The following is a 13,189-nucleotide window of genomic DNA, read 5'->3' as shown; positions in this document are numbered from 1 at the left end:
GAACACCATTTTTACTTCAGAGATTGTAATTGTCTCCATGAGTTTACAGTGATGACAACAGAAGCTACCATATCTGATTTCTTATTTAATATCACAACAAATGTTCAATAAATGAAAAGCTATGGCGTTCAAAAAAGAAAAACAAAACATGCATAAAACACTTATTGGTCTCAAAGGATTCACAGACAGAAGAAAAAAAAATAATCTAGCAACAACCAAGTTTATTTTATGATACACTGCCTACATTATCATAAATAAACAGATTCAGAATCCTTACCCACATAACCCCTGCCGTTTCTGTCCGTTGTGGGAGAGCTGCCTGATGATCAAATCACTTGAGTTAACTCAGCAAGGTTCAGATTAAGATACAGTATTACTTGCATGTATTGCTTTACAATATGCTATAAAAAGTTGAACACACCACTTTAGAAAAATATCAAAATAGAAACAATCCCCGCCACCGAGAAATCTTCCAACATCCCCTCGAGTAAATGCATCCTTGCTTGTTACTCCAAGCGGATAAACAACCCCATTCGGAGAAACCTGGAGCGTCTTTACAATTTTGCCCAGGCGGAACTTGTGACAAAAATAAAATGAGGGTAACTGTTTGGAGAAAAAAAAAAAAGAGGAGAGGAAAAATAAAAAATAAAAAAATAAAAGGATTTACTTTCCTCCTCTTGGAAACACCTGCAGCCTGTGAGGTGGGCTATGTGGGTGCACGCTAAACAGCCAGCCCTGCATAAAGGACCGAAGGATCAGAAATCTTATAAAAACAGGACAAAAGAAAAAGCACAACAGAGCACTACAACTCAACGCGTAGAAACTCACATGAACTGGACTGGCAGGGATGGACGAAACCAGTAACCTGTGATCGCTGAATTCTTTATTTTCCTTATAATTTTCTGTTTGCAAGTCTTAAACGAAAATGTCGATGCAAGAGGCAGAAAGCAGAGTAAACTTTATAACCTCAACCTGCCAAGTGTAAAAATCGCTACAATACACAAAGCTGAGAATTAAAATTTAAGCCATGATCACAAATCCCGTTATGAGAGATCTTAGCAGTGATCAGCTATTTAAAAAAAGATTTAAAAAAAAAAAAAAAAAAAAAAGAGCTTCTAATTCATGCTTGAACGTGGGCCGATTTTCCTCATGCAGTGATGTGACCTGATTACACCACGCCTCCTCCCAACACAGACCACATGAAAAACGTTTGAGCTGAATCAACCTGAGCACCATAGAAATAAATCAAATATTCTACTTAACACTATAGCTGGAGAGAAAATGTTGAAATTGATACCAATGACGCACTGATTGTGAAAATTTGGCCTGACAGCGATGCTTACAGTGACAGTACGGCCTAAAGCTAATGCTGGCTTTTATTTATCTTGTTTTTATATTCCTCTTTTGTGGCAGGGAAACACATAAATCATCATCATATTAACTAAATATCATTTTATCAAACCATCTGTGAACATTTAGCACAAAACAGATGACACACAACAAATAACCCCCTCCCCCAATGCCAATGAAATGTCATCATATTTGCCAATAAGCTGATCAGTTAACAAGGCCAGTAACAACCAACACCATTCGATACATGAGTGCGTCCCTATTTGATAAAGAAACACGGGTGTAGACATTCTGGTGTTAGTATAAGCGCTGCTCTGTGCTTGGGGATAAAAAGAAAAAAGAAAATTATATATATGTAGATGTACGGGAGGGCACTAAGTGCTAATAGTGTCCAGGCACTTCACCGTCAGAAAACACCTGGCACACGGCGTCGGAAAAAAAAAAACACTACAGTATGACCTTTAAAAACTACAACCATGCACGGATAAAAATGACCTCTCCGTTCTGCACTCATTTCTACATATGAGGGTTATAATACACACAAAGACACAAACAATTCACAGATTAAAATCAACATTAAAATTAGTCTCTTCTGACTGCCACAAACAGTGTTATCCAGAAGCTACTGTTTGAATATACCTCCCTCTTGTGGCAGGAGGAAAGTCAGAGTCCAGAGAGGACAATTTTTAATCGTTCCAATTAAATCTGTCCACACATGGAGGAAAAGAGGTGAGCAAGGTTTACTGCTTGAGTTGTGGTGTGCTGTGGTGGGCGGCAGGGAGGTGCTGTGGATATGGCGAGGGGCTGCTGATGGTCTTTACTTGGGGATGCCCTCTGTGACACCGCTGCCGCTGATGCCCAGGTAGGTGGCGACTTTGTCCACGGCGCTTTGGACCGGGACGACGACGCTGTCAGAGAGGCCTTTGAGGGTATTGATCTGATCGGCGTCCAGGTTCTGGTAGACAAAGAACAGAGAAGCGCACACCACCACAAGGAGCAGGAGCTTGAGCAGCAGGGGCAGGAAGCTTCGTCGAACCGGTGCTGCGTTTGGGGAGACCGTGAAGCTCGGCCGGGACAGAGACTCAGAATACAAGTTGTATTCGGTGTGGACATCGGTCTTCACGCGGGACTCATCCAGCCAGTACTCACTTGGTTTTAAAGGCCGACCAGCTGCCCCTCTGATTGGACGCCTGCAGGTCGCACTGATAAAAAAAAAAAAAACCCCAAAAAACCCAAAACAAAAGCAGGAAAAATTTGATTAGACTGAAATTAAATAAATACATCTGTGCACTCAACAGTTTTCCCCACAGCTCGCGCTCACATATTACGATCTTTTCTGAGCAGATCAAAAGGATCTAGACCCAAATTTAAAGATTTTAAATATTTAACCTTGCCATTTAAAGAACTTCTTTTCTTTGCACAAAATAAAGCAACATTATCTTTTTGTGCTGTAATGTGAATTAATCTAGTTCCAAAAAAACAAAAAAAACCCCCAAAAACTCTAGAGCAGGGGCATCTCAAACTCGCGGCCCACGTCACCCCTACTTGCATAATGCAATTTGGCCCTTGAAGTTATTTTTTGTTAGGGAGGATTTGTTTTTTTTTTATTGAGTGTTAAAATAAGTTCTTTAAAAAGCAAAAAACAAATATTCAATATGAAGGCCATATGAGCAGAGAGTACAAACATGTTGAGGGATTAGCTGTGTTAGTTCAGTGAGAGAGTATTTGTAAAGAAAACATTTTTTCACTAGCAATCAAAAACTAATGTGTACAGTTATGTCTGCATTTTACTTTTGCTAAATACGAACAAAACTGTAGCTGAAGCGCTGCCACGTATCTGGCCAGAAGGAGAATACCAATTTGTTTATTTAGTAGTTCAATAAAAGGCTGCTCTAGAGCATGAGGTGAATACTTCAAGTGTGAGCTGGGTTTTGAGAGGAACTGATTGAAGTTTTCTTCAATGGGAATTTTTATGAGTCTTTGTGACCAATATTGTCAGCACACAAAACAAAAATTCAGTATTTTCTTCAGTTGATTTTTTGTGTGTTCAGAAAAAAAACTTGTATAAGTTTTGGTATTTTATTAAAAGTGCTCCAAGTAGATGGAAAGAACTGCAAGTGATTTACAGCATTTCCCAGCCATTTTTAATGTCTTTGTTAGAGATGGACCGATCCGATATTACGTATCGGTCCGATACTGACCTAAATTACTGGTTAGCATTTTAAAAGAGATTGTTGTTTGTGTTCTTGCTTGGGTGGAGTGTGAGTGGGCCAATGTTTTGTTGCGTTCAAGACAGGCCTAGACCTAGAACGTAACATAAAGAACACGCCAGCGAAGACAGACGAAGGCTGAAGCGGTCATTCTTGTTTGGGTGGTGTGTGAGTGGGCCAACTTCTTGTTGCGTTCAATACTTGCCTAGACTAAGAACGTAACACTTTTAATAAATAATTATCTGAATCTTACACCCAAAGGTTTAATCTGATGTAAAATGTATAGAAGTCCATTACTGTATATAGTACCTATTAAGTCTAATATACCCTAGTAAGCTATAGTACTTTTTCCCTTTGGGAAGGTACCAGCTGTGCAGTCTGCAGTTCTGTTGAAGAAAGATGTTGAATCTATTTAAATATTGTAGAAAAATAATTGATTTCTGTGGATTTTTTTTTTTTTTTTTTTCCCCCCACACTGCATCAAATTAAAGTTGATTATGTCGATTAAGCATCATGAGGTGGAGGGTGGGGGGGTTCCCTATTTTTTATTTTTTTTTGCTGGGAGTTTACAACCCTATTAGTTAAGTAGGTAAGTACTCCTTAAAATACCAGAATAGGAAAGATGGAGTAGGTTTAAGTTTATTAGATTGATCATTATTGCTGAACTATGAAATATTTTGGGTGCAGTGTATTTCTTCCATACAGGTATAACAATAGCTTTAGTGGGTTTTTAAAACTTGAGTTTGAACTTATACAAAATGCAGCAAGATATTAAAAAAAAAAAAAAAAAACAGTTTTATTGATTAAAAACACACTATATCGGATTCATATCGGTATCGGCCGATATCCAAATTTATGATATCGGTATTGGACATAAAAAAGTGGTATCGTGCCATCTCTAGTCTTTGTATGCTATGTTTAGCTTTTTTATGTAGTTTGGGTAAAGTGTCAAAGCCAAGCAGATTTTTAGTTTGAGCTAACAAATGTTGATCAGTTTTACTTACACACCTTGCAGATTACTGGCTTTGTGTTAGCATTACGTAGTAAACAGTAGGGCTGCTCGATTATGGCAAAAATGATAATCACGATTATTTTCACCGAAATTGAGATCACGATTATTTGACGATATTTATTTAACCCTTTAAGACCTACCATAGAACCAAGTCCGCCAGAGCTTATATTATTTTTTTTGTACATGCTGTAGTGCCATTTGTGGGAGCATTTCAAGTTGCTATACATCAATACAACTGTTATAGCCCATATTTTAATAATATGTATGCATTAAGTCCATAGTAACTACATTAATTGCAAACAAGTGCAATAAACTACAAAAAAATTGAAAATCGTTTTTGTTTTGTTTACATATATTTCTACTTGGAGAAATTTAAGAGGTTTATCCCTCAAAACTTTAAATACAAAAAAGTTGCAAAAAATAGTTTACAACAACAGGAAATTTATTTTGAGTGTCTTCATAGTTTTATTTTGGAGATACAGCAATTTTTATATACTGCAGGAAAAACAAAAAAAACAATCCTATGATGCAAATTTGCAAAGAAAACAGCACGTGCATCAAAATAAACTATTTCCAGCTGTGCAATTCGAGTTCTAAGCATCCCAGAAACTATTCAGAAAAGTATAGAGTCAAACATGACTTATAAAAACACTAGTATAAGTATAGTATAGTATAGTTTTTTACTTAAGGCCTACAAGTAAAAAACTACATTTTCCGCAAAAATGACATCACTTCCGGTTTCGGGCAGGAAATGCGATAGTTCGAGTTGACGTCTTTTTCAAAGTGGGAAGTGTTAGGAACAGCTGATGGATCGGCAAAGCGTGTTTCTGGAATATTATGTTTTTGTTCCTGCAAGCGCTTTTTATGCAATTTTTGCAAAGCTTTATGTGGAAGGAAACCGTGACCGAGGACAAGCTGATGGCATAAGATGTAAGTACAACTCCTCCGGTTTCATATGCAAAACAAATTATTGCGCTAGCTTAGCGGTTCAGGTTCTACAGGGATTTAAAAATAGTTACGCAAAACAGAGTGTGCTGCTCTGACCGGCTTTAAAGGGTTAACAATAACAATGTATTGAATAATGACTTTAAAAAATAATATAAAATAGTGTGCAAATACTGATAACAGTGCAAATGTTTGCAATATAAGAAATAAATGAAAAATGTAAACATCTATGTTTAGTCAACTTTGCAGTGTTGCTCTGTGGTGCAGCTACTACATCGTAGCAAAGTTTACACACTGTCTACTTGATCCACGTCTAACTCCGCCAACCCATAATGTTTCCACACCACTGAAGTTTTTTTTTTTAACCTCTTTTCAAACAACGGCAGTCACTCTCCTCTCCAAATAACTTCTGCTTAGCTTTCCGAGCTTCCCTCGGGTCCTCTTAATTGTTGTGACACGTGTTCGAAATGGAGAGCGGTGCGCTTGACTTACCACACGGAGCAGCGCGAGAGTAAAGCATGAGGGAGGGTCTAATAATCGGCTCAGTCATTTTTAATGATCGTTGAAAGCCCAGATCGTAATCGTGATTAAAATTCGATTAATTGAGCAGCCCTAGTAAACAGACATAGTCACAGCCTTCTGTGTATTCCAAATTATAACAACTAGAGCTGGGCGATATGAGATTTTTTCATATCACGATATGTTTTTTTCATTTCAGGCGATAACGATATCTATCACGATATAAGCCAAATAACTATATTTGTAAGATTTAAATGTGCCATTGCTCACAAGTAAAATGTGAAATAATCAGCAGCTTGTTTTTATTTAAATATTTATTTCCCATAATAAGTTCAACAGGGTAGATGTACTTAAGGAACATGAGACTTTTTCAGATAGATAAAGGCAAATATTGCAAACTACACAAAAGGCAGCCGCTAAAGCGTTTAAGTTTCAAAATAGAACAAACGAAACAGACTAAATTGTCAATTCCACTTAGAAACAAAATATTAATTCTAAAAATAAATCTTAGTTTGTTTTACAGAAGAACAGACAAAACTGACTAACTTTTGTCAATATCAAATAAACTGAGAACTAAAAGGAAATTCTCAATCTCTCCTTGTTGTATAGCTTAGCTTTTCAAACAGTTTTAACAGTTACTTTAGTCTGACAAAAGCCGAATGACGAATTAGCGCTTCCAGTCAGAGACTGAGGCTACGTCCACACGTACACGGGTATTTTTGAAAACGGAGATTTTCGGTTTTCGTTTTAAAAAATAATCCCGTCCACACGTAAAGGCAGAAATGAAGGAAAACGCTGCTATGAACATGCCAAAGCAGCAGGTGGCGCTAGATTCCTAACCGTGCAGAAATGTTGGCCAATCAGAAGTCTAGAAGCCTCGGTGGGAAAAAGTAAACAAAGCTGGGGCATAGAAGCAGAACCGAGTCGTATGTGTGGAGGGACAGTAACTGTGTGTATATGTAAGCATTTAAACACTGCAGAGAGTAGAATTAACAGTAACAGTATTGTAGAAATTCATTTCACCGAAACAATAACGTGGCGCACAGTGTGACGCATGCACCAGTTTATTGTATTTCCAGACTTGCTTTCGGCACAATTTACAGTGCACGCTACTCTGTTTTTTGTCAGACTTGAAATAGCCGAAATACCTTCACACTACGGAACTTCTATGGCTCTTCCGTTCGACAATCTCTCCGGCACTGGAACCATCATCTGTTTTCTCTTCGGTCACGCTCGGTTGATTTTTCTAGTCGGCACACTCATTTCCTCCATTACCCGCTGGCTCCATTACCCGCTGGCTGCTTCCCAAACAAACACACGTGCGGCTTGGCACTTGTGCTGTACGTAACAAGTCACGCGACGTGACGCTGCGGCTGTGATTGGTTCAGCTCTGCGCTACTTAATTTGGATCGGCTGACCTTTTTTTTTTTTTTTTTTTTAAGAGGACAAGAGCGGCGAGGTCTATCGCGATAGCTTAATTTCTCTATCGAGTAAAAGTTATATCGCGATACATATCGTTATCGTTCTATCGCCCAGCTCTAATAACAACCCATGTTTAGTTTTTTTTTTGGCTACCAAGAACAATTACACTTGCTGGAGTCTGCACTGTAGCACTGTCAAAAGCCCTCCGACTCTCTAACACATCACAGTAGTCGTGTTCTTTAATATTTCCAAATATCCGGTTCGCATGTTCCATACAACTGTCTCAAAACAAATAAAGACAAATAACATAAAACATGATTATCAGGTGTTACCTGATGCCGGTTGGTGTGCTTATTTCATTGGCAAGGATATCTTCAACCACACTCTCAGTGGCCTTTTTAGGGGTCTCTTCAGGAATTTCCTCCACCACCTGTCAGTGTAACATAAAACATGTTCACGCAAACTGAAACTATGCTGTAATTATAGTGGGGAGCGATGAAGGGAGATGAGCAGGTTAGTGAGGTATGCAGAGCTTGAAGTCAACATCTTTAGTGTTATGATTTCAGTGTTATTCTAGTGGCACTCTTTTTACCTAACTAGATGCTGATACTAAATAAAACTAACCACAACTCCTGGCCTGAAGCTGGTGAAGTTTTAGTTTAAAATTGACTTTAACCTCCTAGGACCTGGTGTCCACATATGTGGACATCACATTTTGGATTATTTAGACCAAAATACTCAATTTTGCTCTACAAGGGCCTGATATCCACTTACGAGGACATTATACTGATACTGTTCTACTAAACAATTGAAACAAATATCCTCATGTGGCTCTTATTTTTCTTAAAAACAAAAATAAGGTTAAAAAAAAAAATCTGGTAATTCTTTCTTTTTACATTTATCAGGCCCCAATATGCCCAAATATTTTATAGTGTCACATTTTTACTGAATATTTCCTTTTGCTGAGGAAATGTGTTACACATTCACCCTTTTGAGCTGAACATTGGGAATACCACCACATCGCACCCTGCAGTTAAACTGAAGCTGTGCAAACTCTGCGTGCTGCAGAGTGACGAGAACGTGCATGCATTCAGTTGGTGATGCAGAAAAACATCATTAACTGAATCCAGAGTGGGTCAAGTGACACATGAACTTATCTTTATGCTTGGTCTGTTTTACTCTGTGGGAATTGTTGTGAATAAGATGGGTTAGAAAAATATTAGTCTATTTGTTGGCTTTTTAGTAATCTATAATATTAAATAACTAAATCCACTTAAGACACTTTGCACTCTGAGACTGCCAATTATTATTACTGATGCAGAGCTGGTAGAGTGAGCCTCACCTTTGTCTGCCGTTTGCTGCTGGTTCTGACAGTGACAGGAGCTTTTCCTCTGCTCCTCACAGACTTCTCTACCACAGGAACTGGCTCTGGTTCAGGGGCAGGGACCTCCTCTGTGTGAAGATTGAAATGAGGGAACATCAATATCATGATGTGTATTTGTAATACCCATGGGATATTACAAATATGTATAATGTGTAATACTCATGGGCCTATTGCAACCAATTTGAAAACTTTTTCCTCGATGAAACCCCCAACCAACCAACACCCCCCCAAGGGCTCACCGTCTTCTTTGTCGCTGTACTGGTCAGAGTTTGTGTTGCCGTTCTGATTACTGTCTGCCTTGGGGAGAGTTGTGACAGTAGGAGCTTCGGGTTCAGCTGGAGGCTGGTCCAAAAGCTTCTGCAGCCTCTTCTCATACACCTTACGGGTAGAGGCTGAAAGGACACAGAGGGATTAAAGGGGAAATAATTCATGCCTTTCATTAAACGTTTGCATAGTATTTGCCTTAGTTTTCTTTTCAGATTTACCGGTATCTTTGTATCATTTCATTTTCATTGTATGATTATGCAATGTTCTGCATAGTACAGATTTTTATAATTTTTTTGGACAATGGATTTGATTCTTATCATAAAACGTTTTGTGTTAGGTGTGCCTTGATGCATTGGTTAATCTGCCTGCATATTGTTTTTTTTCTATCATCTGGTTAAAATGCTCGCTGATTCACCGTACTGACTGGCTGTGGAGGCTCATCTGCACGTCTCCCTCTCCTCAAGCTTTTTTTCCTCAGTTGCTTTTTGCATTTTTCTTATTTATTATAAGTGGAGTGGGAGTTACCAGCAGTAACTAACAGTAGAAACAAACTTACTAAAAATGACTGTTTTCAGTTTTAGATTTGTTTAGTTCACTAATTTAGCCCAACTCTAATCTGTTTCTTTTCCCTGACCTCTCATCACCTTTGTATTTAATCATTGCAAGTAATTATGTTCATCTCACATAACTAATATATTAGGCTCCTTGTAGTCGTGGATTTAGCAACAATCCACGGCACAGTGTAACAAATGCACTGCCATTTTTATTTTTATAACTGGAAAACCCTTGACTAACTGTTTTGCTGTTACAAAAAATGGGTTTAAAAATATAATTTACCTTTAAAACAAACATATTCTCTTATGACAGCATAGGTCTTGACATTTATTGTTGGACTAGACTTGTTTTGACTACGGTGTTGTACATTTGTATAGTCTTGGGTTGGGTTGGAATTAGATCAAATCTTACACTAAAAAAAAAAAAAAAAAAAAGAAGCCAGATTTTCCTGTTTCGACAGTGATTAGTATAAAAATATCACGCTATTCGTATCATTGTTTGATTCAGTTTTTAAAGGATTTATTGCGATTGCTTTTTTTCTTTTTTAAAATTTTCCTTTTTAAAAATATTTTTAATTTTTCTCTTTGTATCTGTGCTCTTGCCATCTTGATAAATTACATTTGTTTTATTTTGCATGTGTAGGACATGAATGAATGAATCCAGGGAACTCACCAACAATGGGTCCTACGTCCACACCATGCTTTGCCAGCTGCTGTTTTAAGTCTTCATCAGTCAGATCTGTCACCTCCACTTCCTCCGCGCGAGGCTTGTCTGTCTTTCTGGTAGCTTTCTGTAAAAAATGTGAAAAAAAAAAAAGAAGAAACATTAGTGTTGCAATTTTCGAAACATAAACCAGTCCAATCAGACGCGTGGAGACTACCATCAAACCACAGGTGGGAAAAAGTAAAAATAAAACCTAATTTTTAGCAATTAGAAACTTACCCTTCCGGAGCGACTTTTGTTTGACACCACCGGGGCAGGTAACTCTTCATCGCTGGAGAAGGTGTCTGCAGGTGGGGTCTTCTTGTTGTTCAGTACGGTCAGGTTCTTCAGATACAGCTGCACATACACTTCTTTTTTATGCTCTCCGCTCGGAAGGGGCACATTGTTTGCCGTAAGCTCGTTTTTCAGCTTGTCTTTCGTGAGAACTGACGGATCTTCGAGGAATTCTGCCATTCTAACTTTATTTTTATTGTTAAAAAATCTCTGAGCGATTTCCTTCGTGACTAACGGAAGCTAGTTCGCCGAGCCGCTACAAACAACACCGGGAACGTGACGGAATAGCGCTGTTGTCAAACAGAAGTGGCGCCTACCCGCTGCCAATTAAGCTAGCAGGACAGAAGCGGTTTATTAAGATAAACGCCCAATTCTTCTCGTTAGCCTATCGGTTCAACTATTTACAGATAGCTTTGATTTTTCGAAAACAGATAAGCGCGTTTGCTGTAAATGAAATCAGTGAAAAAAGCTAAATTAACTTAATGTAATTTGACTGAATTAGCTTAGCTTCAAACCGGTCCACTTGCTTCTGTCTGTCCGCGGTCGCAACAGGGCCAAACATCAAACAGCGCCGCTATTGGATGGAAGTCCTCAGTAAACTCTTCTCTGATTGGCTTGCTATGAATGGAACCTTGGCAGGCTGCCGCGACAAAGAAACCGAAGCTTTGTGGGTTTTGGAGAACAGCTTTACATTAAATCCCGTCGACGAAATTCGCATATTAGTTTCATTTTCAGGACTTTATTGATACTGGGATTTTATGAAGCGGCCAGATGCGAGTTTAAAACACTAATTTGATTCGCTGCAACAAGGAAAGAGACAATGTTACAATGGCAATAGCTGTTAAAAGCTTTCATACAGCTGCAGTTTCTATCCATCCCGTTTGCCACATGAATTTAGTCTAATCATTAGTAGTAAATAACTTGATTATCTGTAATAATATAGAGCCCCTACAGATTTTCATGCTACACATGGCAATGGGCGTATGTTCCACGATTTAGATGAAATCTGCCTCTGTAACAGAAGAGGGCAGCATAATGCCGCATAGTTTTTGAAAAGAAATCGGTTATCCAAGGCTTAATGCTGTTTATTATGAAGTCAGAAAGCAAGCAAACTTTATTAACGTTATAAATGCACAAATGCTGCTTTGCAGGGATAAGGCAAGCAGGTATAATTACTTGGCAACGTTCACAAGAATAATAAAAAATATATTTAAAGAAAGAAAAAGAGCACTGAAAAAAAGCCAAGAATATGTTTTAAGACTTTTTTCCATGGATGTTTACCAAGGATCTGCATGATCATCAGATTTTAATCTATAAGCATGAATACTTTTGTAGACAGAAGGACAGCTTAAAAGATGAAAACATGCTTGCTATATTGCATTACAAGTTGCACATCTTTAGTTTTTTTTATAGAGTGCTGGACAAATGGGGTCATCTACTAATTGGAAGGTTGGTGGTTTGATACCTTGCTGCTCCTTTATGTATGCCAGAGTATCCTTCGGTAAGATACTAAATTTTAAGTTGCTCTCTGATGCATCCATCAAACGATGAATGTGTGTGAATGTTAGGTAGAAAAGACATATAAAAAGTGCTTTTATGAATGGGTGAATGAGGCATGTTGTATAAAGCACTGTGAGTGCTCAAGTAAAGTAGAAAAGCATTTACCACTTGCAGAAATGAGACACCGGAAGTTGGGATGGATGTTTATTCGGTGGGATGGTAATTGTGCTAAAGTGACATTTCATTTCGCTGCACTGAATTGCTGAACAAACACGTGATGTTGGTGGTAATTCAAGAGTCTGGGAGAAGACAAATGTTGCCCAAACAATCTGTCAATTATTTTTAATGACCCCTTAACAGAAAATCACTAGGTGCGGATCTACGCACTCCCTCACAGACACGGCAGTGTTCGACTGCCTCCTCTTTGTCTTGGTCTCTGAACACTCTCCTCCTCCTCCTCCCCTCAGTGTGGGGACAGTGGTTTGAGGTGGCACTGTGTGGCTCCCCACCTGTCCTTCAGACCTGCCCCTCTGGGGCTTTTCTGGGATGCTGCTGCAGAAACCAAGCAATTGATCCCCACCTCAGCTCCAAACCACACTAAAATACAGCACTTGAAGTATAGTTCAGCTTTTCCATAGCGGATTTGCCAATGGAGTGTAAGCGTAAAAAATGTTGAGCCCTTGAGAAACACCTCTTAAGCTTTCTTTGTATGTAATTTATACAGAAAATAAGACTTGGGCCAAGAATCACAGAGAGTGCCTCTTTAAGCATAACAGTCATGGCCTCTGAAAAATGATCAAAGACTACTCTTTAATCGTCAACGTTCACATTTTCAGAATGAATTCATTTGAAATGGCCCTGCTCCACCTAATGTCGAGCAGTCAGTTTATTTGATGGCATTTCTTGACAGATGATTGTTAAATAAACTGACAGAACAAATGTAACAACTGGCTGAAGGAAGACAAAAAAACAATTTAGGTGAAAGCAAGAGCCAGCGGGCGGCTACCCCGAGAGAGAGAGTTGAATTGG

The 13,189-nt window shown here is 38.5% G+C and overlaps 1 protein-coding gene across 1 annotated transcript; it reads right to left on the bottom strand.

The window, feature by feature from the left end:
• Nucleotides 1–201: 201 nt before the first annotated feature.
• LOC113026537 (lamina-associated polypeptide 2) lies at nt 202–11,247 on the bottom strand. The gene is given in 7 exon segments (XM_075410377.1): nt 202–2,175; nt 2,177–2,552; nt 7,791–7,888; nt 8,801–8,910; nt 9,082–9,234; nt 10,337–10,454; nt 10,607–11,247. Coding segments are annotated over 7 exon segments (1,215 nt in total). The 5' UTR covers nt 10,841–11,247; the 3' UTR covers nt 202–2,049.
• Nucleotides 11,248–13,189: the final 1,942 nt, after the last annotated feature.

The sequence above is a fragment of the Astatotilapia calliptera genome, chromosome 7 (assembly GCF_900246225.1).
Source record: "Astatotilapia calliptera chromosome 7, fAstCal1.2, whole genome shotgun sequence".
NCBI classification, from domain to species: Eukaryota; Metazoa; Chordata; class Actinopteri; order Cichliformes; family Cichlidae; genus Astatotilapia; species Astatotilapia calliptera.
Note: the sequence above shows the minus strand (reverse complement) of the source record. Positions and strands in the feature narration are given on the sequence as shown.